General features: G+C 40.3%; 1 protein-coding gene across 5 annotated transcripts in view; it reads left to right on the top strand.

Annotated features, from left to right (window-relative positions):
• Positions 1-5,664: 5,664 nt before the first annotated feature.
• The window catches only part of pax7a (paired box 7a), a 43,803-nt gene continuing 21,511 nt past the window's right edge, over positions 5,665-27,956 (top strand). For 2 of the 5 annotated variants that reach the window (XM_086292663.1, XM_086292667.1), the window contains exons 1-5: positions 5,665-6,195; positions 7,387-7,622; positions 8,324-8,468; positions 8,888-9,016; positions 26,543-26,742. In XM_086292663.1, the coding sequence (XP_086148789.1) occupies positions 6,108-6,195; positions 7,387-7,622; positions 8,324-8,468; positions 8,888-9,016; positions 26,543-26,742 (798 nt within the window). In that variant the 5' untranslated portion in view covers positions 5,665-6,107. The remainder of the gene's footprint in view (positions 6,196-7,386; positions 7,623-8,323; positions 8,469-8,887; positions 9,017-26,542; positions 26,743-27,956) is intronic. The other 3 variants (XM_086292666.1, XM_086292664.1, XM_086292665.1) reach the window with 3 other exon arrangements.

Raw genomic sequence — 27,956 nt, 5'->3', positions numbered from 1 at the left:
AAAAGCCCCTCTGGATATGTTCTAGTCAAACCTTTGAAGGGATTTTGAGGCAAGTGACGAATATCATCAAGGACAAATTCTTCCAAAATGCCAGTTGACTGATTTAGTAGCAGACATGTTCACGCATGCTTCAGGGAAATCTGTTCGTCTGTGATCTTCCACATTTAGGTGTTTGTGTAACCTGTTTATTGAACACCCAGTAGCAACGCAGAGATTTTTCAGTGTGCAACTGTAAAAATGCCCTTCTCCGAGGATACTGACACTAAACCAAGAGCAGCCTTATCTTAGGGACATCGTAGGCGGCCATGACAAGTTATACACCATTTAAAATGTTGCATTATCTCAATGCGTTTGTGCAGGTCTGAGGCAAATGATCAAAGACATGAGATCAGCGGTTGGCTATGACATGGTACCTTGTTTATGCAAAACTCAGAGTAGCAGGCATCGCATTAAACTCTCGCAACATCCTTACATAAACAGATGTTAAAGAAACGGGTGTATTCGAAATGGAAGTGTGATTTCGTTTGACAGTAAAACAGAGAGGACTCCTTTATTGGTTGTCTGTTGCGTTAAACAGAAGAGGGCAGGTGGGCTCTGCTGTGGGGCGATAAGAGCCTCGGGATATGAAGACAACAGGTCTCCTAACATATTGTCTAAGAGGGATAAAGGAGCACTGTTGAACTTTCTGAGGCTTTGAGGAGACAACAGTCATCATCAGAGCTTCATCATGTGCCTTGTATTTTATGCTTATTTGTCTCCAGTTGCTTCCTGGTTGTGAGATTCCTCTTATTTCATCACTTTATATTGTGTGTCTTTGTGCACTATCTCCACCCATCAGACTAGTTTTGGACTCCTTTCTCTCTATTCCAGACCTCTATCTACTGTGTCACATCACTAGATTTGCTGTTGGTGCCAAGTGAAGGTGTTACAGAAGATAAACAGAATTCACACTATAATGAGCAGTGACAGGATGTCACCCACTCTGCCACAGATCAAACCCCAGCCTGCTGCTTCTACCCTTGCACCCACCTGCACCCATCCAGCTGAGACCGCCCGTTTGTGTGATGTCACCTGCAAACCCCACTAATTTCCGCAGAAGCAATCAGTCAGCTGATTCTGCTGCAACAAGACGGCAACACGCACTTTCAGTTCTTCAAAACTTGGTCAAATCTGATTGCGTTGCCTTATTTTTACCAAGGGTGGACCGTCTTTTGTTTCTCACTTGCCAAGTCCTCTGATCTCTGTAAATCCACAGAGACTTGCCCCCTCTAAGTGGCCTTTAGCCGTGTTTGATCATCAGTTGAGTTATAGATTTCTCCATGACTCATAATTCAGGCGCCAGACTTAGATGTCAACGTAACACATGTTGTTTTTCCTCTGAGCCTGCCACACATTGTGTGTGAGCGCGGAGTGAGTGCATGGAGAGGAACAAGGAAGGGAAAGGATGTTGTTTGATATCTTTTTGCTCTAAAGCAGCACATAGCAACTTTTTTTGTCTTGCTCCAAAAGGAGGCTGTTTATTGGACCAGATAAGAGACAGATCAACTAAAGAGTGATTTTGTAGAGAAGTGAAGCAAAATTTTTCAGCTTTAACAGATTTTTTTCCCCTTGTTCTTATCACTAAAATCTTCTTAACCTCCAAAGATGGGAGTTAATTTTTCTTTAAAAGACTATTTCCAAAAGACAAAAGGCTTCTGCACACTATAGCTATTTCATGATTGTACATTTATTTCTGTTTTTCTTTTCCAAATTTGTTTTTCCAAACTCACTGGCTTACTTTTTACCTTTCACTGTTTCACCATGTCTCTTTATTTTTTATACACACTATGCACGGTTTGTATCGAGCCAGGATGAGACTGAGTTCACATGTTAGCTAATTTGTTCTGAATGAGTTTAAAGAATCGCTTCCTCCTTGCTCTCCTTATTAACCAAATGTCACCTTGTCAGACCCTACATGCCTGTTCACAGCTCCTCCCCCGTGCCACACATAATGAGATGAATATCTCACATCAGCTTTCTTTAATTACAGTTACAACACATCGTAAGCTTTTCACCAGTCTCCTCCTTAGAAGGCATTTTATACTCTCTCTATCCTGATAAAATAATTCCCATAAGGAAGTGATTACACATTTGGATAACTCTGCTGTGAAAATGTTTCAAGTTAACAAGGCAGTAGTGGAAGTGTAGCTCTCTCAAAGCAGCACGCTGTTTCATTAATACCCCACCCCCCCACCCCCAGAGCCTTGAGCCTCGCAGTGGAAGTAAACCATGAATTGGAGACATGGTGGTAGTAAAAATATTCAATATTCATGCAATGAACAACTTCCTTTTTGTATGTTATGGGTTGCAGTTTATTTAACAAAGTGAGTTCATGTACTGAGTATTTGTGCAGATGTAAGGTTATTCAAAAAAAAGAAGAACAGAATGTATGGAAGCTTGTTTACGCCACTTAAAACATTTTTTTGTGAGGCATCAAAGGTTCGGGTTATTATTATCAATTTACCAGACTTCTGAAAACAATCATTCAGTACTGAGAAAATATTGTGAAATAGTATATTGCTAAGTAGAAATTGTGAGATAATAACCCAGATTTTATATTTATGAATGGCAACAAATGTTTTTTTAAAATAGGTGGCTGATATTTTATTTATTTTACTTTATATATATTTTTATTAAAAGTTCAGATTACTTTTCTAAAACTTTGTTATGTTTTGTGTGTAAGATCTAAATCTATGAACCGTTACTTATTTAGTTTCCAAATTTTGAGTCTTGAGTTTCTTTTGTTCCTTATAAACAGACATGATTTTAAAAAAAAAAAGAAAGAAAGAAAAAAAAAGAATGAGCAGCAGATATTGAAAAAAACAAAAAATCATCTAAATCTAAATATATTCAGCACACCGTTTGCTGTGTTCACCACACTCACCTAATGGAAGATAAAAGAACTGTTAAAATCTAAATAACAATAATGTTTATATCGACTTTGTTCAGCTCAGGAGCAGATAAAGCCTAAATTGGCGATGCCTCTCATCAAAGGTGTTTTCTCTTTTGTGTGCCTCAATGTGAAACCTAAATGCCGTGTATTGAGAGAATACGTGTAGATAGGAGGGTGGGGGAGTCTTCACCTACAAGCAAAAAAGAAACTTTGGTAATTGCCATAACACAAATAATGAGAGGCTATGTAGGAAAGTGTTTGAAGAGTGGTCCCGATCAAGATAAGATTGGAGACGATATCGTGAGAGAGAGGAAGTGTTTTTCTGTCTGCTGCCGCTAAAAGGAAACTGAAGTGACAGAGTTACTTATATGAGCTGTGCTAAACCCTGCAGAAACAACCAGGCTAAATGAAGTTTAGGGTGTGACAAGGACAAGCATGAGTCAGACTCCACTTAATGCATAATGCATGCATGCATTAGGGCTACAAAATTGTTGTTTGGAGCAACATGACGCTCTCAGAAAATTGCTTTTGTCCCTTTTTTGCTCATAAATCATTTGTTAGAAGTAGTGAAGCGGCAGTCGCCCACTAGTGGACATGCTACCGCCATATTTATGGCAGCTGATAATAATTTTAAACTAATATGAAAATCACTATTAAAAATACTCAAAATCTTTACCACAGTGTGACAGAGTTTCTGTATCACCAGAGGTCAAATTAAATCAAAGCTGCCATAAACATATATATGTATATATATGTGTATATATAATAAATAAATATACATCAGCATCTTTCTTCAACACCTCTGATTCTGTTCATATGATTCACAGCTCTCCTTGTGCAATACAGAATTAAACCTGCTTCTTTCGCTTTTTTATTCACCTCTTAAGTTGTGTGTTATTTTGCAAGCTTGTTGTGTTCCTTTTGCACAAATAAACCTGGCAAGCTATCAATGCATAAGGCAGTGTAACTTTTAACTGGGTGAAAATTGTTACTGTGAGTCTGCAAATTGTGACATTAAAAAAATGTGAGGATATAACCCGGAGGGGAAAAAACACCTGTGTAGTTAAATATATATATATATATATATATATATATATATATATATATATATATATATATATATATATATATATATATATATATATATATATAAATGCATGATAATGTAAATTTTTCTGCACTCTGCTACAGCTTTTCTTTTGGGTGTAATTATAAACAGTTGCATAGCAAATTATTATCAGGCTTGTAATAATTATCATAACAGAGGCTAGACTTGGTGGTGGTGAACCAATGATATTTGGAATGCGGGATTATTAGCTTTATTTGCGTGTCTGTGTGATTTCAGAAACACAGTGAAGCCTACCTGTTGTGGCTTCGGAGAGAGAAACTGAGAGGTGGAAATGTTTGTGAAAGAGCACGCTTTCCGTAACAGAAATGTGCTGTTGTTTGGATTTCACATGATTGATGCTTGACTTAATCCACTGCTCTTTGCAGCTTCCCAGGAGGGTGAGGCGGTCTCTTTGTGCTTTTCTGTCCCATGTGAAGCAAACCAAAGCGGGAGAGTGAGGGTCATAGCTATTCGGCAGGATACCAGATCCCTTCCCACCGGCACATCTGCATGTGAAATCGCCATTTCACCCCTCCACACTCCCTAATTGTTGCTAAAATTATTTGTGAAATTGCCTTCCACCAGGAGTGTTTTCCACGGCAATTGTCACACAATTTTATATGCACGGTGGGCCCACAGAGTTGACACATGCACCTCTTCTTTCCTGCCATATGTGCTCTTTCTATTCCACTTTAATAGTCATAGCGCATTATTTTTTAAACAATTACCTTTTGAGCAATTACGCTTGTGCGTACTCCAGCGGGTCAAGTCAACCTGTTGTCGTCAATAGCGGGTCGATCCAAATGTTGTAATTACCACAAAGGCTATATAGGAGCGTTTTAGATGTTCATGTTGCGCACATTTACTTAATTGAAAGGTTAACAAGCCAAAAGCATCTCACACTCAAAACCTCGCTGAGCTGTAGCGCACTTTGTCCATTCAGAAAACACACCTTCAGTCCTTAACTCGGTTATTTTGGGCCCGACTTTTTTTTCTTTTTTAATTCAAACCAGCGCATTAATGGAAGAGTAACTTTTGCATATGGATACCACTATCGAACACATGATTTTAGTAAATTCATTTAGATATTTTTCCTGTCGTGATTTGCCATATTTTTTATTTGTAATATGTAATAATAGTCGATTGTTTACAGGTAAATATTATGATAACATGGTAAATATTTCAAAGGCTTGAATTTATTTTATTCACGTAACAATCGTAATTTTTCTGTGTGGGAAATTCTATCTTTGCCTTCCGTGTGTTTTAAAATGTATATATATTTTATATATGGAAAGAAAGAAAGAAAGAAAGAAAGAAAGAAAGAAAGAAAGAAAGAAAGTTGTAATTTAAAAAAATATTAATATTCCACAGGGTTAGACAGCTGGGTGTGATGAAGGCAGCCCCACACTTTGAAAAGATTGCTTTACAATAACATTTAGATATATTAACATTTTGAACTGGTTTGGGTGTACGGGCTCTTATGAGAGAGGCAGCAGTGGATTAAAAGTGGAATGTGTTGTTCTGATTGGTCGACCGGCTCCTGGCTAAACCCACTCTCTTTCATCCATAAAAGAAAGGGCAGTGAGCCTATGGGAGCGCTCGGCTGTCTCCTCCTACGCCATGCACGAAAGTTGGCCACTTAAACTACTTCCAACCAGCCAGCAGACATTACACTGAATCCAAACTACACCAAGGGAAAAAGAATAACACTGCATTTTATCTACCGCAGATACTTTGGGTGCAAATCATCCATTTTGCAAACTTTCCTTTGTAGAGATTTTTTAGATTTTATTTGATGCTTTCTTTATTCTCTCTCTCTCTCTCTTTGGCATATCTATCGCAGCAGAGGAAAGCATCACTTTTATTTTTTCCCCCGGTGGAAGAAGGGCTAGTCCAGTTTCTCCGCCTGGGATTGGGATTTGACAGCAGCAGAGCATCTTGTTTTCAGCATTTTTAATACATTCCGGGTTTTTTTTATCTTATTTTATTTTTTATTTTTTTGGCTTGGACTTTCTAAGAGTAGCAGTTTCGAGCAGACCCCGGTTTTGTGTTTGTCTGTGTAGCTACATGATGGCTACTTTACCAGGAACAGTGCCTCGGATGGTGCGCCCTGCGCCAGGCCAGAACTACCCCCGAACCGGCTTCCCCCTGGAAGGTAAGAAAAATGACCAAACGTGTAAAACATCTGAACTCGAGCTGATAAAGATCGTCGGCTGTTCGCTCTGTCAGCTTCCACCGTGGTAGTGACACAGACCACAGTTTGTTATCGGCGGCATGCTGGGAAGAAAAAGATGGGTGGACAAATACGAGCCTCCAGTCAGTGCTGATGAAAGTTAACCCGAAGTCATGGTCAACGGTACTCCAGCCTCATGTTCCTGCGTTGAGTCACTCTGAAGTGTGTGTTTTGTATGACACTATATTTCTTCTATATTGAATCTATTTTCAAACGTATTATCTTTCTTGCTAATGTTGTTTATGGTGGATGAAATATTTGTTATAATGACAAATGCATCCGTTTTTATTTTGTTTTATTTTTTCACTTCCATTAAAATAAAAAATATTCTAAATTTACTATTAAATGTAGAGTTTCTTTTTAATTTAAGCTACTTTATTGTTTTGTTTTGTTTTTAGCATTTTTAGTGCTCTAACTTTTATGGCTGCACACACACGTACACACACAAACACACACACGCAAAGCAATCTAATTGGTAATTTATTTATTTATTTTAACTGCGATGCCCAGCACACTCAAGTCGTCTGAACATATGGCGGGGGAAAGGGAGGGAGGAAACAAAAAAGGAGATCATTTTGTATTTGCATGCATTTATGGAAACAGTTTTCCCCTTACAACCAGTTCGTGCTCAAGTGCTCTGGACTGAAATGTACAAAAACCACGTAGCTCGCAAGTTACTCGAGCTCCGGGATTTGTTCAAGTATCTGGCTGCTGGAAATGGCAATAATACACACAGCAAAGAGATGGCTCAAAGGATCACATCAATATTTGTACAGCATGACTAGGAATAATCAAGGTGAGAAGTGTCACCCTCTTTAGTGTCTCTTGAATGTGAAATTGGATCCTGAAGTGGCCTTGCAAGCATCCTGTCAGCCAGACTGAGGCTGGACGAATTTGGCACGATGCTTTCTTGAAAATGTATAATATGATAATGTGTGTAAACTACGTCCCATTAAAAGTCAGGAACATGACAAATATGCAGCTGTTTGACTATAGTAAAATTTTAGCCTGGTATACTCTGAAGAGAGCAAAAGCTCCACAGGAAACGTGATGTGTAGTTTGTGTTGTTTGTGTTGTTTGTTGAGACTTTTATTGTTTATTGTTGTGGCGCAGTATCCACGCCTCTGGGCCAGGGTAGGGTGAACCAGCTTGGCGGAGTGTTCATCAACGGGAGGCCCCTGCCAAATCACATCCGACACAAGATAGTGGAGATGGCCCACCACGGCATCCGACCTTGCGTAATCTCGCGACAACTGCGAGTTTCTCACGGTTGTGTCTCCAAGATCCTCTGCCGGTACCAAGAGACCGGCTCGATCCGTCCCGGGGCCATAGGAGGCAGCAAGCCCAGGGTGAGTGGGGGTCCACGGTCCAGGAAATGGGTCACAGTAGCAAGAGGATGGGAGAGAGGGTGGGGAGGGGTGGGGAGGTGGAGTGGCAAAAAGCGCATGACACCTGAGTGAACTCAAACCTGATGTTTGTGTTGTTATTGTAGATGAAGTGCAATATTATAATAATAATTTTCTCAAGGTGGGTAACACACCTGCAACATTTTTATAGGGTTCATGAAGATCTAAAATAAATACAAATATTAATTTTAAAATGACACAAAATAAAAGCTAAAAGAAAAAAATTGAGAAGCAAACATTTATTTTTTTATAATGATATAATTATATAATACTGATTAACCACAATATATTTGTGGTGTGTTTCATACCTTTTTCTTTTCTTATATTTGGTTATTAGCTTTATAAAATTGTGAATAGGGTGACGTAAAAATGTCTCACTGATTAGCCAGTTTTCTGTTTCTTTGCCTGCATAAGCCTATATCCCGACTAAAAAATAATCCTACATTTTAAAATTATTAATAATATAATTTAGAGTTATTTAGCATAATTTAGAGTTTCGTTTTAGATTTCGTTCGTATTATCTTTTCGTTGATCTTTCGTGGACTAAAACAAAAATATCTTCACATCTCGGTTAAAACTGAAATTCCTTCTTTTCCCCTCGTTTGTCTTCCCCCTCTCCTTTTTACACCTTTTCAAACCTAAAGCAGGTGGCAACGCCTGACGTGGAGAAGCGGATCGAAGAGTACAAGAGAGAAAACCCGGGCATGTTCAGCTGGGAGATCCGGGATAAGCTGCTGAAGGACGGGGTGTGCGACAGAAGCACAGTTCCTTCAGGTGAGGCTTCATCTGGTAAGCTGCACTTTTTTTCCCTACTACCAGCGAACACTGCAGCATCACTTCTGAATGAACATCACTTTGAATCCCACGTTTTAAGCTTCAGTTACTGATAATAAAGGGCGCACCTTCAGCTGTTTGACCCAGAAAAAAACTCATCCCGTTGAAATGTGGCTTCAGTGCTCCATAGTAAATTCCCATCATTGTATTACAGTGTAATTTTACTTACCTTTAATACAGAAAAACACTTTTAAAATATTTTCCTAGCGCTTCTGCTGCTTCATGTAAAACTTTTTTTTATTTTATTTTATTTTATTTTTTTTTGCTGTGCTATTTTTGTGTGGTATAGCCTTCTAAAAATGTATGATAGGATTACTATGGTTCTTTTATGGGTTTTAGGGCTAATCACCCGTTTACCTTTTTGTTGCCATTAGTGAGCTCCATCAGCCGCGTTTTGAGGGCCCGATTTGGCAAAAAAGATGACGAGGATGACTGTGATAAGAAGGATGAAGATGGAGAAAAGAAAACAAAGCATAGCATCGATGGCATCCTCGGTGATAAATGTAAGTTAACAGCAGAAAATATATGGCCCTTTTGTATATGTCTGAAATAAGAAATTATTATTATTTATATTATTTAGAGTAAATTTCAACCTTGTAATCAGGAAGCAAGTGTTTTAAATAGACTTCCTACTTCACGTCCTCTTGGGAAATTGTCCCACACCCGAGCTGCAGCTAAACGGAGTGAATTTATTCCTGCTTTTAACTCCGAGCCAGCAGTTGTTCATTCACTCAATTATTTATGAGAGCCTTGGCAGAAGGTATTTAACTGCAGAAAATTAATTTGTGTAGCAAATTCCTCCTCATTCATTCACTCATTTAACGACCTCTAAACGACAGCTGACAGTTGACCCATTTCACAATCGATGTCAGTTCACCGACATTTCACCACTTGTCAGTTAAAGTGGAAATCAGTGTTCATATTATTATTTGCTCTGATGCTGCTAGGAGGGGAAATAAAGCGATGCAGGTATTTGCTGTCAGCGCCTTCCGTATTTATGAGGCACTTCGAAGGATTTTGGGTATATCCTGTTATATAGGATACGTTCGTTTTTGTAGCTTGTTTTATGTATATTAATTATGAAATTGTTAGACCATGGAATCATGGGGAAATTTCTTTTAATTTCAGGTATTTTTTTAACATGATCTTCTGATTTTATCATATTTTATTTTTTGCTATTATTTCTTTACGCTTGGCTATGAAAGCGGGAGAAATGCACAGTGTCTGAATCAAACGTCTGAAAGGGTTTAAATAGATTTTTTTTTATCACAAAAGAAAAAGAAAAAAAGGGACGGCCAAGAAGAATTTTTCAAACTTGAAGATGAACTTTACGAGCAAAAAAAGCCCTCCCCTCTATTGATGCGGTTTATAAAGTGAAGGGTCCGATGTACAAAAGCAAATCCTGGAAAGCAGGGCAGCGAAAAGGAGAGTATGGGTCCGTCCATTCTTATTCAAAAACCTGGTTTAAAAAAAGAGAGAGGGAGAGAGAGCGAAAACTTTGGACAAAGGGCAAGAAGAGACATAAAAGGAGATGAATTATTCAGTACGCCCCGCTGGTAGATAGTTTTGTAATTTTATATAATGGTCCGTTGGAGAAGAATCAAGTGATAGCGTGAAAACGGTCTCTTTTTCTTTCACACCACGCGCTAATGTTAGGGAAAAAAACAACCTTTTTCTTGCAAAAATGTCCAATGTTCATATAGATGAGCCGCAAAACGTGCAGTCTCAAAATGACCATAGTAATAATTTTTATTATCATTACAACGATAAAAAAAAAAAATGCGCACAACTGATGCACACGTTTTGCATTTTGAAGTTCTTACCTGCAAAATCCTCGCGTAATTATTGACTATTTACTTTTTTCTTTTTTCTTTTTTTGATGGTGCACAATATAGACATAATTCTCCTGCTTCTATTTTTTCTCCTTACCGCTGCTCGTGTTTTAAATTGGGGTTGATTTACGTTGCTATAAAAAGAGACGCACCCTCTGCGTAATGCAGTTTAGACTACCAGCAACCGGATGGCATTTAATAATGTTAATACTTATTAGAGTAAGCACTGGAAACGATGGTTGCTGAATAGGTGGCTGTGTTCGTGCCGGGTGTAATAGCTCGCAGGCATGGTAAGAAATGTATTTATCCCCAATCAGCCCCTCACTCTCCGAGTTTGAAGCACAGCCCTTATGTGGAGAGGGGTTTTAAAGCAGATTAAATAGAGCCTTTTATTTCTTTTCACTTTCATCTCAGAGCGGAGCTCACAGTGGCTCGCCCTGGGCACAAAATTCATGAGATTTTTTTTTTTATTCGTTTACTTATCCAGATTTTAAGACTTTATTTATTTATCTATTTGTTTATTAGGTCTGCGCATTTGATTTTCTCAGAGGTTACATCACGGATTTATCCCAGCTTTAATCTAGCTTTATTAAACGTGTATTTAAAGTCCTAACCACATGACAATAATGTAGATTTTATTTGCTGCATGAAGACAGCTGTTTGTTTGTTTTCATAAGGTTGTAGTTGAAAATAAACCAATCAAACCTCAGCGCATAACCGCCGGAAAAGTCTCGCTTTTAGGGCCTTTTGTCGTTGATAACTGTTTGGAGTGGTGATCCTGGTCCATCCCACAATTTGTGCAGAAACAAATTTCCAGTCCAAGGTGCGCACTTCAGTTGTCACGCACGGCTATTAAAATCAGTCCCAGGGTTTTAATTGCGCGCAAGAAGGTGCTTAAAGACCGCTGTGCGCAAACGTGGGTATCGTTATGTTTTGCGCCACCCCGGTGAGAATCAGAAGGCGAATCAGCTGCCTGGCGTCAATCTGCCACACTGATGCATCCAAACTGACCGTTAGATGCGCTGCAGACACGCGATGGACATTTCAGCAAATCGCAGGATTACCTGAGGTCCTCGGTGTAATTAAACAGATGTCAGAAGGGATTATTTCAAGGCAGTGGGGAGGGAAAGTGACAGAGCAGAGGAGAGGTGTGAGGAAGCCAGACCAGCCCAAACAGCCAGGTGGGACTGGGAAAGAGGAGGCTCTAACTGTTACTATAGATCCATATTCAGTGAAATACAATTTGGAATCCAGTGAATGTAAGTCGCATACTGCATTCCTTCAAAAGTATGTGGATCGTATTGTCTCTTTTCCTTTTCAGCTTCAGTTATAAGTCGGCATGTTTCATTAATTACGACGGAAACATGTTTTCTTCAGGTTTACCCCTCAATGCCAGGTACCCTGCATGTGATCTGCTACAGAAACAAACAAACAACAAGGGGAAAAATAGTTTCTGCCTGCATGGTGATGAAAATGTGAAAAGCTGCCCTCTCTGCGCTTTCCACATCACAAACGCACGTGTGTGCGCGCGCGCACAGGGAAGCGCGCCCTCGTGCACGCACACCCAGTCTCTAAGTGTATGGTAATATAATGTAGCTATATTTCGGGTCTAAAGCCGTGCTGAATGAGAAGGACAGGGGAATGAAGCGAGAGACCACTTCAAACAAATCCATCTGGAACAGTGTGTGAGAGAGATTCAGTGAAAGTATGGGGAAGTTATTTAGCTATTAATAACGTTTTTTCCTCAGGCATTGAGAGTGACTCCATCTGCACTTTCTCGCAGCTATTTGGCTGGGTGGAAATTGAGGGAGACCCAAATGTTGGGGAGAGATAACATACCCATCATAGCCCAGACCCTGCGCTGTGCTTCACTGCATTAAACTCGGATTAACCTCCCCTGTCCCCGCAGCCACTCAAGCCACATTTCACTGGAATTTACATCGGTAGGCCTACATCTCTTATAAAGGGGGCAGGAGCTGAAAGACATGACATCGTCGATATTATTATTATTAGTAGTAGTAGTAGTATCATCATCATCATCATCATCATCATTATTATTCTTATTATTTTTATTTTTATTTCCAGTACAAAAATAAAAGTAATGATATTTCAATTTCATTTTTCCATTTTTAGCTTAATAAAAGAAAAGGTAAGAAAGCAAATATCATAAAGAGTAATTATTTTGACAATAATTAACACACGCTGTATAAGTTTTATTTGGTAATTTTAACATTTCTTTAGAAAATATACATTGTGAATTGTTTTTAAGATGTCCGGACACCCGGACACCTCTGGGTTTTTTGTTGTTGTTGTTGTTGTTGTTTTGTTTGTTTTTTACACAAAAAGAAAATTTAAAAATACACATAAGTACCTTTCTAACCTTTCTTTCGAGACTGCAGTAGTCCAAATAGTGGTAGGTTAACAGGTTTCAGTGACTGTTTATAAACTATAATAATAATAATAATAATAATAATAATAATAATAATAATAATATCGACACCTTAGATAGATGAACGATGAGCACATTTAGCCCATAGCTTGGTCATGATGTAAATCCATTATTGTTAACGACGTCTCGCCGTCATTTTGTCATTAGTGTGACAAATTTCCATTTCGGTATCAGCAATGTGCTAAAATTGTAGATTTAGAAATTAAAATTAACAGCGTACAAAAAAAGAGAAACATTTCCGCATTTCCGTCACTATTTCAATGCACTCCCCACCCCTCCCTTCTTTAAAAAAAATCAGCCTTTTTTCCTTCAAAGATTATGGTGTAATTTGTTATTTAATGACATATCGCGAGACTTGATGACAAGCGCTACAAACACTGTTACAAATTGGTCTATTGGTTCCAGCGAGGTAACGTGAGCAAACCGTGCAACATAATAACAGCAAACTGCGCTGCGTATGAGCGGATATTTGAGCGCTGCATCATTTTTTTTTAGGGGAGTTCAGTTTAAGCTTGTAGGCCTACCAAACCGGCGAGACATTTCGGTGTCAGGAGCTTTAAGTGTCCAAAGCATTAGGCTGCAAATAAGAAAAAAAAATCGAGTAGGCTTAAATTCATTCTCTGCTGACATTTGACTTTGATCACATGAGAAATATTCATGGAAGCACAAACACTAGCTCTGTCACCATTATCCAAGCTGACAGTGATACCTCTCAAGGCTGTCTATTAATTAAAGTGGCGCTTACCATGTGGGACGACTTCCTATCTGGGTACAAAAATGGTTTTTCCATCTCTTGTGGGGCTCTTGAAAAGGGGCAATCTTTCCTCTCCAGCTTCTTGTGGGAAATTTAAAAGTGTACAGAGGAAGACATGGGGATTTCTAGCTCATTTATAAAGACGAGTTTATAATCCTTTCCTGCTTAATAACTTAAAAGGATTCAATTTCTCCCCTCATTTATGGGGTTATGATCACACATTGTTAGGCGCAGATAGCAGCATTTCAAGGTTAACATTTCCTGCTCGAAAATATCAGAATATAAGCTGTAAGCCCATAGGTGCCCTTTGTTTAGCCCGCAATTTCCCCCGCAAATGCTGATAGGCCCATTTTAGATGTTGTTACTATTAATGTGATAACAACGAGGAAGCCGAGGAAGACCAATTCGATAAGATGCCTCTATGCCACAGAGCATTTTTTAAAATGATATGATATTTAATTATAGCATATAATTTCACCATCGAGAATTAAATTCAGTAGGCTTACGCTGACTCTGAGGATTGAATGTCTGGTTGGGGGTCTCGAGCCATACGAGACAAATTAAAGAGGAAGCGTTGCCCTCCAGGTATCCTGTCACAACAGTAGGGTGCTTCAGCGCGTCTCTCATTTCTGTCTGTGTTTTATTCCGCCAATTTTCACTATGGGGCTCCGAGAACCTGCGCAGTGCCCGCGGGGCTCTGGTCCAAAATAAATAGAGTCTCAATTTTTCATCATCTCTTTTTGCTCAAGTTTGCCTTCTTTCTCTTCCTCTCTCTTGTCCTCATTTCCTTCCCCCCCCCCCCTTCTCTCTGTCTCTCTACCACGTGCATCACACGGTCACGTCAACAGGTGGAGGTGTTTAAAAACTCCGAGGAAGAATTTCCATTCTTTCGTACAGCTCCGGGGTTTCTTTTTGATGCACTTGACTTCCTTTTTTGATTGTGGTTTAATAATTTTTCTTAGCTCGAACGGATGCAGGTTTAGAGCCGGTTTTAAACAACTGTCGTCGTTTTAAAATGTCAATTTGCCCGAACTTTATATAATAATAATGCAGGAGTGATGGATTTCATGACATTTGAGGCGCTTTAGGGTTACATTGTGGTATTTTCACGGAAGCAACTGCAAAAAGCGCACTTTTTAAAAATTACCCGTTTAGAATGTGACAAATTTCACCGACTTATTATTATTGTTATTATTATTATTATTATTATTATTACTACTACATTGAAAGTATCGTTGCTGTCAGCAGCAGCCCGCCTGACATCGCCTCAAAAACATTTACATTTCCACTTTAGGGGCTTGACGTATTCTCCAAATTGCCAGCGCTTTGTTAGCATTAATGTTTAATTGGCTGGAAGAAGATGAATGAGGCTGACAGGAATCAGCTGTCCGCAGAGTCCCCTGTGAGTCTGACTCGGAAATCATAACCTGACCAGCTTTTCCTCCTCTGAAACCAGCTCGTTGAACTTGTCACATCTAATTAGGGTGTTAAAACGCACCGAGAGCATCGGTGGGAAACAGTAGGTGGTTGGTCCGGGGCAGCCAATAAGGCCTTTTTGGGTCAGATGGTGGGAGGGGGAGGAGGGGTGGGCAGCGTGGTTGGATGGGGATGTTGCTGAATTGGACCGCTGCGGGCTTTTATTTCTAAGCAGCACCCCCTTTTTTCCGCTATTACTTCAATTATGGCCATCCAGCGGGCTAAACAGGCCAGCGTGCATGGACTCTAGCCTTGTTTTAATTAGGTATGAAATTAATTAGAGCAGACATCTATTAAAGACTTTTAAGTTTGGCTAATTTTTTTTCGACAGAGTTTAAAGGTATAACAGTGGATTAATGGCTTACACCCAAAATTACATTTTATTGCATCCCATAATTTCTGTGCTGGCTGTCTAACAGGTGTCAGGCAAATTTAGAGATACTGAAAGTTAATTAATATTTTTTTGATGGAGTTATATGCGCTGTTTGTAGAAACACGGACGTGCATTTAAAGCTTAAAGCGGAGTTTCTCATTTCTTTAAAAAAAAAAAAGTAGCACAATTTTTGCTCTTTCAAGAGCGCACACACATATACTCTTTACATATAACATTTTATCTTATTGTGTTGTTGGAGCTGACTGGAATGGAAAAATGCAATTGTCTTCCATCTCCATTCTAAGAGACTGCATTTTCTTTCTTTTTTTAAAAAAAATCTTTTTTTTCTTGTATTGGTTAAAAGCTCTGTGATGTCTGACAGCCTACTCTCACCATTGTTAAATGAACAGCCACTAGAAAAGGAAGAGAGAAAGAAGAGGGAGGAGAAAAGGCCCGTCTGTTATTTTCTGTCTTGAGACTTGCTGCATAGGCTATTCAGCCAAGTTGATGAACTCCTCCAAAAAGTTTATTAAGGGGGTGAAAACAATAAGAACTAAAGCCTTTGGGTGCCTGGGCAGACAGTTTATAAACTAGCTGCTATTGTGCCTCAAAGGCAGATGCATGAATACTTTTGAATAGGGGCCTTCAAACTGACACGATCAGGCTGGACAGCAGCAGTTTTAAAGGGAGACAGGGTGCTTCTGCTGCAGCTCAGATCTCTGCCTTTTTTTTTGCATTAATGTACATCTGCAAAGGAAGGGAGGAGGAGGAGGAGCTGGGCACTGTCTGTCATAGCCAATGGTTTTCTCTGTGTCTTTGTATAATATGTGTGTGGGGGTTGTTGTTTTTTTAAGAACACACACACACACACACACACACATATATATATATATATATATATATATATATATATATATATATATATATATATATATATATATATATATATATATATATATGGAAATACCTATTAACATATTCTTAGATTCCCTGAATCCAATTGCAATAGAAACAAAAGTATATTACAAAGCATATCATCTGTATTTATGTTCAAACAGTACGTTTTTTCTTTTAGTACTAATGCTGTATTTTTTGGGCAGAAAATGCATAAACTGAGACAATTTCAGACAAAAAGCTTCTGACCAACAATGCACCGCAAAAAAAGGGGCACAAAAACACAAGGCAGAAATCTGTTCAGTGCCTTAGCAGGCTGACGTGGATTCACCGTTGATATATTTTTTTTTTGAATGGGGCACAGTGGTTACGCACACTCAAGAAGATACATTATTCCCTTCCTTTTCAGTAAACAATAGACTGTCACTCTTTATCCTTCTTCCCTCCTCTGTCCCTCCCTCCTCAGCTTTCTCTTTTAGCCCTCTTAGTCTCTGGCTCTGTGCCTCACAACATCAGAGGGAGTCCAGTGATTTGTGACCCCAGCAACCCACACTTAATCTCGCTAAAGAGGGGGAGCATCCAGTTTACAGCTTGGCGGGCCCCAAATAGACCAAGCCTGCTCTGGCAGGTGTCAACATTAGCAAACAATTGGTCCCCAGTCCCATGCCCCATACCCCAGTGCAACACTGAACCTAAACTATTTGGGGCTCTCTGAAAGGAGCCACATAATAGGGAATGTGGAGGGGAGGAGAGGAGGGGGAGGACAAGGGGGAGATTACACTCTCAGACAGCTATTAGCAGGGATGAGGCTTTTCTAAACAAACAAAAAAAAGAAGAAGAAGAAGATCAATACTGTGTTAGTTTACCAAGTGGAGTCATCTTTGTGGCTTTGGAGTATTTATTTTCTGCTCCATTGTTTTTCTCGACTTCTCAAACGTCTGTGGGCCATATTGGCAATCCAATTAAGTTTGGCAGGGGGTCCCTAGGAGGCCTATTTCTTCTCGCGGGCAGTTGTGTGTTTGCAGTGGGCAGCTCATTCAGAGATTTGGTGTTGTAATGAATCCTGAATGGTGAGTATTACCTTCCATAGTGGACAATGACTGGGCTGTCCAGAGGGGAAACAACACTCAGGGATGACAGAGCTGTGTTTAGCCCTGTGGGATTGCAGTCCCTCTACTTCATTAGACAGGAGTGTCTTTGCGAGGAGAGCAGAGGAAATGGGAAGGGAATGAGTTGACATGTGGACTGCTGCTAGTGTTGAGTGGGTATGTGTCCTGACAAGAAGGCCAATGTTTTTTTTATAAAGGCTATTTATTTATCTTTCAGTGCTGATTCGTAGCCATGCCACAAGGAGAGACAAGTGTTCTCAGCAGGGGAGATTCGTTTCAAAGGTTTTAATGGGAAAACCTATTGTATTTGTTATGGGAGAGAAATCTCATTTAATTGCTTTGAGATGTGCTGTTGGTGTCTTTCCACCTGGCCTCCAGAAGAAGAAGAAAAAGAAAGAAAAAGAATAAAAACACTGGTTGGTGCAGTTGTTTTTTCTACACATCGCTGGAGTAGCTGGTTTCATTTCAGTACCATAAACAAGGGTAGTGAACAGTAAAGTCACCGTGAGCGTTAATGGCATCTGGACATCACGCCACTTACAGGACAAAAAAAAGCTCCAAACGTCACAAACAAACACTGATGTTATTGTAAATTTCTCCTGCAGGTAAAAAAAATGTGTTTTTGTTTTGTCTTGGCAGGGTGACTGCCAAAGGAGACAGATAGTTTATTGTCATTCCAGCTCTAGGCACTACATAATTAACCATGTAATTTCATAAATTGTAGTCAGTTTGCTTAATAAGTTATCTACCAGACAACATAAATATTGTAACTGGCTCACAGATAATGTCGCTAAATGACAAAGGCCTTTGAAATCGTGGAAGTTTCACCGGTAATTGTGCATTATACTTACGCAGGAAATATCAGTCAGCAGATGAAATGCTTCGCTTAGAGTTTGAGCCATTTTAAAAACGAAACTGTTGCCGTTTCCTTTGTGTTAGCTTTTCAAGCCTGAGAAAGCCGTTTTCTGCGGCGTTTTTACACGTGTTAGACACACACTACAATTATAGTGACATTTTTATAGCTTTACCTTTATTTTGCCCATTGTGTTTTAGAAATATTTATTATAAGGATTGAATATAATTTAAAAAGCTTAAAAAAAATCATGTTGTCGCAGCATTTGAATTTTATGTTAGGCCACTTTTCTGTGAGGAACCCAGAACAAAAAACTCTGTTGTCCGCTTGAATTTTCTGCCTGTCTGAAGTAGAAATTTTAAGATGAACGGTGCAATAATAAGCAGGACCTTTGGCAGAAATAGATCTTTGTCTGGGTGATTAAGCCATTGTCATTGTGCTAAACAATGAAGGATCGCAAACATGAGTGTTCAGTACATCAGGACATCTCGGACTTTATTATGTCCATGTAAAATTGTGCACTGGATGAGCAGGTCGGAGCCACATAATTTACTGAAAGAAATCTAGTTTCCTCCAATTCACCTTGCCAGCTAAGGTTGTCAAACTCTGACAGCTGGCACGGATCGGGGACAGTGTTTCGCATTATGGCCATCCACTGGTTACCATGGAGCTGCATTAGAAAAGACAAAAAGCATTTCTGGCTAATTTTATTACAATGCAGGAATAGCCCACATAATGTGCAACAGTAATTATGTTTAGCACAGTGCACCCGCGCTCTCCCTCAGTGATGAATGAGAAGCATTGACCATGGTCTGCTAGTTTAAAAATCGCCATTAGCCTATGCTACTTAGGGCCAGAACATTTCACATTTTATGCTCTTGATGTGCTTCGCCACTGAAATATTCATTTGTTTTAATTGTGCATGTTTTTTTCATAACCACAAAGACAATAAGCATGTTCCCTAAGTGTTGCAAATCAGAAATGTGTTTTTTTTTCCCTACTAAGTTAAACTGTGAAAGCAGTTGTCCAAACAGTGGGGTGGAGCTCCTGTCCTAGCCGTCAAAATAACAACTTCAAATGTTGTCCCCTATTTTCAACTAATGGGCTTATTTCTGCATCGTCAGTCATTCTCTCCTTGGGGAATATGTAGTCTCAGTATAAAAAGCTTTTCTACTGTGCACATTACAACCCCTCAATATGGCGGGCTCTCGGAAATTAATGCCAAGCACTGTAATGCTTTACTGTGGCCAGAGAATAAGCTCTCTACAGGAAATATTCATTAAGTTCTTGTATATAAAGGAGCTCTTTGGTAACGGTTTGTTTATTTGCAGCCTGCTAATTGTTAGTGGAGAACAGCACGACTGCCTTTTTAATAATATATTCTCCAAGGTTTTTGGATCAAACAGCTTTTTATTAGTTTTCACTCTAAAATAATATTTCAATTCTACATCAGCAGCCAGACAGGCATTATAAAGAAATGTAGATGTTCCTGTGGCAATTTAACAACTTTTATTTTCTTTTTGAAATATTCTTTGAGCTTTTGTTAAAGTTTCCATCTTCCTCTCTTTCACCAACTCTTCTTTCCTTCCTGATGTCCTCTGTGCCACACAAACTTTTCCGCAATATTTGCTCCCCATCCTTGTCCAGAAAATTAGGAAACTTCCCTTGGGCGCATAAAAATGTCCGCTGTGCATTCCTATACTGTGCCCAGTAATCTCTCTTTGGCTTTGTTGAGAAAATGATTTGTTCCTCCAGGAGACCTTGGCTCATAGCCCTGAGACGTAACTGTTTGATTTCGTGCGAAGTTTTTTTTTTTTTCTTTCGAGCTTTTTGCTGGGGGAACGGGGCTCTGGCTCTAGTGCCATTTGGCTGAGACCCCCATGGGCTCCTCTTTTTTTATGTTCTTGTGCTCTCGTTTAATTTCATTACTTTTGCTGTGACCTCAATTAGTAAAGACTTGAGATCAGGCGGTGACATTCTGCTCGACAGAAAATAAAATCTGGTGCAAAGCTCAGTTTTAGTGGGCTAGGGAGAGGTGGCAGGAGCCCGGGTTCACATTTTGTCTGCTTAAAGTCTTTAAGGGTCCACGTGGCTCTGTAATCTGACTTTGTTCCTTAAAAGTGACACAGGAGAAAAAATAATGAAAATTTTGAAAATAAGCAAATGCATTTGGATGTGTGAATAAGGAAAACTTACTACTCACAGTGTTTAAAGCACATTTTCCCCAAATAATTACCCATTAAAAGGGTTACTAAAGAAGAAATTATCTGTTATAAGACTTTCCTGTTGTGGAAACAGAATGTCTTAAAGTCATAAGCAAACATTTATATTGTAGCTAATATCCAAGTTTTAGTCAGCAGTATATTAAAGAAAAAGAATCCCACCCTTCAAGCCCTTCACGCTTTCACACTCAGGCAGCGCAGAGGCATGGGGAGTCAATATGTCAGCGTTTATGGATGCCCTGCAGAGCTGCACAAGGCTGTCAGGCCCCTATTCATGCTCTAATGGCCCCCTGAGGAGCTCGTCTCTCCGGGCTGAAAAGGCCGTGAGGCCCAGTGGACGCCCTGTTGTTGAAGGTGAGCATGCGCTCTCATGGACGCGCTGCGCCTTCATCCATATGACAAGAGCCATAAAAGAGCAGCGCTCTCGCTGCTTCTCCCTCTCTGTCTCCTCTGCTTTCTCTTTTGCCCCCTCCCCCCCTCCCCCCCCCCCTCCCCCCCCCTGCCCACCTCTAAAAGAGAGAAGGGGGCTAATTGTTTGTTGTGGGAGCCAAAGATTATAGAGCCTCCATCTTTCTTCCTCCTTTGCCTTTTTCTCCTCTTCTTTTTTTCAAGCGCCTCCTAAAGAGCGCGATTCTGTCAGAGAGACAAGAGGAAAAAGTTTGGGAATTTTCCTGAGGAATGCCAACGTAAGAGAGCCTAAATCTCCTGACAGTGACAGGAGGAGATTTTGCGCTTGGCAGCAACAACGGGACAGTCTTCGGGTTCACTTGAAGTTTTTATAAAGTAATAGATAACTTTATGGAACGTTATAGACCTTAGAGCTCTGTTTCCGGTCTCACTTTGCTATCTTACCACTTGAAATAGATTTTGGGGCAAGTGCCAATGGGCCTCAGCCACTTGCTACAAACTAGTAATCAGTATGATATGCATGAGACAAAACAGAAACCGCTGATATCTGTCCATAAAGGTGATCTAAGAATGATTTTATTTTAGATATCTGGTGGATTTTCATGTCCTTATGTATACTTACACATCTTATCCAGATTCAATTTTACCTAAATGTCAAAATACTGCCCAGAGAAGGTCCTTGTCAACAAGGAGAAAAGTGATAACGCTTTCTGGCCTATTACCAGACGACCAAGTGAGCAGTTAACCTGGTTTTGCCACACATGCAGCCTTTTGATAAATTATTTGGTGTGTTGATCTGACTATTTTATTACCATACAAACGAGTAAACTCGAGCTGTTCCGAGGTTATGCGTTGCTTTCAGAGTTTTGAATTTGTTTTTCACATGCGGGGAGATAACTACAGGGGGAATAAAAGATTATTCATAGAGCGTCTGTCTATAAACCATTCTGGTTATCGCTGTCGTCTATCTTGTATTCACACGAGGTTCCTATCTCAGATACATCCTGCAGTAAATGCCTTGAATCATATGCCTCCTTTAACTTGGCAACCCCTTTAGGATGAACAGGCAAGTGCATTAAGCAGAGATGCCGCACCATTCTCCAAAAAATGCAAATTGGGAAGTTGTTAGTTATTTGATGTTGCTGCACGATCCACCCCCCGCCCCCGAAACATCCCTCCACTCCAGTGTTGGTGGTTGAATCGCATGCAGTCCTGAGGACAGGCAGGGCTGTTTATATGCAGGCCTGGAGCAGCAAAGACAGCACAGAGACAGATGCATGTCAGAGATAGCAGATCCCATCTCAGGCAGATGCCTCTTATCACAGGCCTGTTTGCATAATTAGGCCTTTTGATATTCACCCCCTCTGACTGACAAAAAGTATAATTGCGGTATCAAGTACGACAAAAGGTAGGCACAAAATAAACAAGTCAACATAAATAGGGAGAAAAGATGTGGTGTTATTTTTGTCCTGTGGGAAAAAAGAGGGAGGAAAAAACACCATTTTTAACTAAATCTGCTGTCAGTCACAGTCAACTGGTGTGACTCGGTGCTCACAGGCTGGTCCTGTGAATGCCTGCAAAACAGAGAGCGTGAGGCCTGATTGTAATTATGCTGGAACTAATATGCTTTTCAAAATGAGCCATTATGAGCTAATGCTGCACTGCCAAAGCCCTGTCTGTTTTTGTCCCTCTGTCTTGGATAGTTTGCAAAGGTATGGCTGATATTGAGGCCATGGGTTATGATATCAGAGACAGCCTGACTAGGATGAGTGCCACTTTACTTGATGCTAATACTGCTGACAGGTGAGATAGGGGATAAAGCACCTGCACTGCTGCAAAACCATGATTTTTTTTCCTTTTTTTATGATTTTGAAAGTAAAGTTTTAATCTTCTGGTAAAATGGTCTTTTGTTTTTGCATTGTAATTCCTTCCCCAAAGTATTATTTTATTTATATATTTTACTTCTACATAAAAGCTCTAAAATAGTTTTATTTATCAGTCCCGAGCTATCTTTTTCTTGTGCTTTTTAGCACCAACTAAACGTATCAGATGCACAAATTTGGCCAGGATTTTTAAATGCCGGGCGGGCGTGAAGTTTATTGGTAGGATGACGTATCGTAAACCTGTAACCCCGCAGATCATGTGGTTAATTGTGCGGATTGATTGGACAGCTGTCCGTTTAATCAGGATTACTTCAGTGTCTCGGGGGTAAAGGTGGAGGACCGGAGGAGTCCGAGGGTTTGGAGGGAGAATGCGAGGAGCCCTGGAGGAGTAGGTGGGGAGGGGGTCGACATTAGGACGAGTTTTGAGGAAACGGGGTGATGAGGATCCCATCTGCCTGTGTTCTGTCTGCAAGGTCAGCAGAGGAGCATCAAGCAAGAGAGCAGGCTTTAAACCTCACAGTAACCTTAAAACTATTAACTAGCAGCTCGAGTCCTTCAAGACCAAGAGGAATGTGCTATCTAAAAGGTCTGCTCAGAATTAAAGCATCGCTGACGCAAAGTCACGCTGAGGTGAAAGGATGTGGTTCTTCACATCTGTAAGCTTCACGTGTACTATAGACCCCACCCCCACCCATCACCACCCATCACTTATTTCACTATACCAACAATAGTTCGTATAATAAAAGCAAAACTCTACAAAGCAACAAACCCACATTAAAACCTTAACGAAAAATTGCTAAATACTAAATATAATAAATATGTTTGTTCTAAATAGACCTCCTATTGAATGATATAGACATGGATGTGAAACATCTCAAGAAAAAAAATACAAATATGTGTTTTTTGATGGCTTTTCAAAATAAATACATCTTAAATAAATCTTAAAAATATCATAAATAAAATCTGATTAATTTTCCCAGTTGGTAAAATACTAACTGCAAAACAGAATAATAGAAATAGGTGTATATAAAATGTATGCAGCTGATCTGCACAGTAGTAAGGATGTGTTTACTTGTATCACTGACTTTTTGCCTTCTTAAACTTATCAGATCAGTCATATTTTGGGACTGTAACTTGTAATATTGTAGATCAGTGTTGTATTATCTTCAAGTCGGTCCTTAAACCCGTCTGTGCAATAACCATCTCGTTTAACCAGTGCTAATTTGAATCTTTATCAGGTATTTACTTTGACAAAGCAGAGTGCAAACCTGATTAATTCCTGTTTATTATGGGGCACAATTTTAAATCAATGTTGAGGGAAAATCTCAGAGGGCCCCTGGAGGAGAGTACACGACACTAATCGTGCCCACTGGATGCCACATAATTAGATTCTAATTGCACAATAAGCAATGAGACAAGGCATGAGTGGTTTATCAATATCCCACGAACATTTGAATGGAAATTACAGCAGTCGTATTATATAAAGGTCTAATCAGAATGTACCTTTTTTGTGCCGAACAGACCATTAAGGAATTGACCTTGACAGCCCTGCAGGGATTTTGTTCAGTCGTATTTTGTCTTTGTCTGTTCACCTTGGCAAATAAGTGAGGAGAAAAAGGAGACATGAAATTTTGATTTTAAAGTGTTTTGTATCGAAGACAGCTGAAGACGTGGCTGTTTTCTCTGTATATACTTGTGTGTGCGTGCATGCGTGCTTGTGTTTAACTGGCATATATTCAGACCACGTTTTAATTCCTCCGCTCTTTGGATAGACTTGTCCTTTATTGCAACTCCGCTGCAATCAGCGGCGGGCTCTCTCTCACCCAAATATAGTCAGCATATAGATGAGTTTCACATCCAACCCCGTTCCCAGTTGGCTCCATACAGCGTGTGCCGTGTTCCATTTTTCCTTACTCATTACAGGCAGGGCCGCTGACCTCGTGCTTCTGGTTCATGTACGAGAGCAGATGTGTTGGCTCTGCGGGGCTTAATGACGAGCAGAAGTACAAGCTATTGTCTGCTGAGGTGCTTAGGCGTCATTTGCCTGCTAATGGGTGCTAAATGTGACAAAGATTGCCACATCAGCTTAGCGACAAAATAAAGTCAGTGAAAAAAAAAACCCACCTCGAACAAAGGGGAGGACAAGAAAATCGGTTGAGGAGGAGAAGACTTTGGTGTCTTTTTCCGAACCCCTTGAGAATGTGTCGGCTGTGGCCCCGGCGTCTCCCTGTAGGACACAGAGGTGACTTTGGAAAGTGATCCGCAGACCGCTGGGCTGGTCTCAAGTGTCGTCATGGCAAGTTATTGCCCAAATGGATGTACGCATCCTCATGAAAACCAACAAAGGGATATGTGGTGTATGTACATATTCAACTTTGTATGTTCAAGGGTGTTCTGCAGCGGAGTGAGCTTGTGCTTCAAGAATCAATCTTTATTAAAAAGGATAAGACTGAAGAATTGATTTAATGAATGCGGCCTCATGTCCTGCGGACACATGTAATCCGCAGAGAATCATTGAGCATGAGCTCAGGGGGACAAAAAATGTTCGTAGAAGACTCATAGAGTGGCCTGTAATGATAGTCTCCATATAATCCCATAATTCCTTGTTTAATTAAACTCTGGAGCTGGCCTTGAGACTCCGCCAGCTCTGTTGCTCTTTTGTTCTCACAGTTGTTATTTGGAGGCCAGGTCTGAGTATTCTTTTGTCCACTTATGTTGAAAGATTTGACTAGAGTGAGCTACGAGCGGAGATTGGAGCTGTAAAACAACAAATCAGTCGCAGGCGAGACACTCAGGTGAGCAGCATAGTTTTTTATTCGAGCTGAATGGCAAAGGGCCTCTGTCAGAGGCGGAAATCTCTTCATGCACCCTCTTCTTCAGTATCTCTCTTTATTTTCCCTCTCCCACACTTTCTGGACTGTGCGTGATGCAATCCAACTAGGCCTGGAGCAACACTGGCACATCACGCAGCCTTGTCAATGTCTCAATGAGGAAATTATGAAAATATGAATTTTATGACATGAAATGAAAAGGGCCATGTAGTTTGAATAGACATGCAGAGGAGGTGAAAATGATGCAATTTTCTAAATTCAGTTATAATGGTAATGTGCAATGGTAATGCATATTTGCTGTCAAAAATTTCCCTGTCGGCCTGGATTGTACGGCTTTGTGCTGTATCTATATTCCTCGAGCAAAAATTCAGCTTAGTTGAATGCCTAAAAAGTAATGTAAAATGTGTTCTAATTCATTTAATGACAGCAGATGGAAACACATGGGACTGAATGGTTTTGGTGTGATATTGTGTTCTATTTTATACGTTTTGGCTGCACTGTGTATGAGCAGTGTGCCCTGGGCCAATGACAGAGAAAAGCAGGGTGAGGAGCAGCAAGGTGGCCTGTGCAGATTAACCCCTCTACCCACCAACACCCCACTCCCCCTCAGCTCTCTGCATTCACAGCCTCTGGGGCCCCTCTCAGAGGCAGGATTGTATATCAGGGGCTCTTCTATATTAAATAAATATCCACAGATTAAGATAATATTCTCCCAGTTGTATACTGAGAGAAAAGTAGCTGTCATTTGAATCCACTGTGTTGCCAGTCCCCCACTCTTGAGACTACAAAAGAGGCTCTTTTAGAATCCATTTAATGCTGAGTTTATGATAAGTTTCAACCCATATTTGCGGCTATTTTCCCCCCTCACTAGTCAGTATATTCACATAAAAGGCTTCTTAGCTTGTTTTCATTTAGTGGCCCTCTGTCCTTTCCTTTTCCCCTCAGGTAACCGGACAGATGATGGTTCAGATGTCGATTCTGAGCCCGACTTGCCTCTTAAAAGGAAGCAGAGGCGCAGCCGCACCACTTTCACCGCCGAGCAGCTGGAAGAGCTGGAGAAGGCTTTCGAAAGGACGCATTATCCTGACATCTACACCAGAGAGGAGCTGGCTCAGAGGACGAAACTTACAGAGGCCAGAGTACAGGTTAGACAAGCAGTGCCAGTACTCGGACTGATAAGCATGCACACTGTGATGTAGTCAGACTGCATGAAAACGCATTTCCGCTGGTGCTCGGCTGTGAAGTTTGGATCATTTTGAGACCCCTTTGTCTGAGACATCAGTACACAGCAAACATCGCTTTCCAGTTAACTCTGAGAACATGCAGCAAACCTTGTTACACTGTGTTTAGTAAAAAAAAAAATAAAAATGAAAGAGTTCCAGTGATTTTTGATGCTGCAAACATCCACCTATGAAATCTTAAAGGTTAATTTACATGAAAAATTAGCAGCACAGTGCTCAGTAGTTTATTTGTAATTTAGGTACATTACTCCTTTAAGAAGCGCATGTGTAATTGAGGTTTAGCTATGCTTTGTGCAAAAAACCCATCAGTGCTGAAAATCACTGAGGCCTAGCTCATACAGAAGACTTAAGGGATTCTGTGTTGCATAAATGCTAACATCTAACTAAAGCAACAACTAAAGATACTGCAAAGAGCAATATCTTTTTCCCAAAACCTAACATTTGCCTTCTTTTACCCATGGTACTGGTGTACACATCCATCAGGGCTATATTGCCCCTTTTTGTCATACTTCACTGTTGCATGTAAGGAAGCTTGCTGTCTACCATTATCTTTCATGTTCAAGTACTTTGACAGAGATACTCCCCTCCTTCGCACCTCAGATCCGGGGACCTGTCCTACAGCCTGAGTGCCCTGCAGTTGTATGTAAGCTTGAAGAAAGATATGTACAGTAGAGTTATAGCAGCAGCTGTTCTACCAAAGACTGAGGGAGAGAGAAAAAAAGGGAGAGGAGAGAAAGGGAATGCATTCCTGATGGATTTCTCATTTCGGCCTTTGGCCAGGATCTCATCCCATCACTTTCAAGCTCGCCGCTGCTTGTAAAACCCACCACATATCACACAGGGCTCTTCAGCCTCTCTGGGGACCCTATGCTCCGACAACAACATTAATCAATCAACTGCTAGTAAAAAAGAAAAAGGGTCTGGGGCACCCCTCTCCTCTTACCACAGTCATTCACACTACCCTAACCCCTCCAACTCCTCACTGCATGCTAACTGTGCATCACACTCCAAACATGCAATTGGGTAACTGATTCCACACATGTCTTTGTCCATCTTGAAACCCCCCAACAAGGATGTCCAATATGTCTGAGTGTGTAATGCCTCACTCAGGGAAAGAG

Source organism: Aulonocara sp. 'chitande type north' Nkhata Bay, linkage group LG5 (assembly GCF_057382095.1).
Source record: "Aulonocara sp. 'chitande type north' Nkhata Bay isolate Kocher_YH1m ecotype deep benthic linkage group LG5, A_spYH_male_GT1.1, whole genome shotgun sequence".
In the NCBI taxonomy this organism is placed as follows: Eukaryota; Metazoa; Chordata; class Actinopteri; order Cichliformes; family Cichlidae; genus Aulonocara; species Aulonocara sp. 'chitande type north' Nkhata Bay.
Note: the sequence above shows the minus strand (reverse complement) of the source record. Positions and strands in the feature narration are given on the sequence as shown.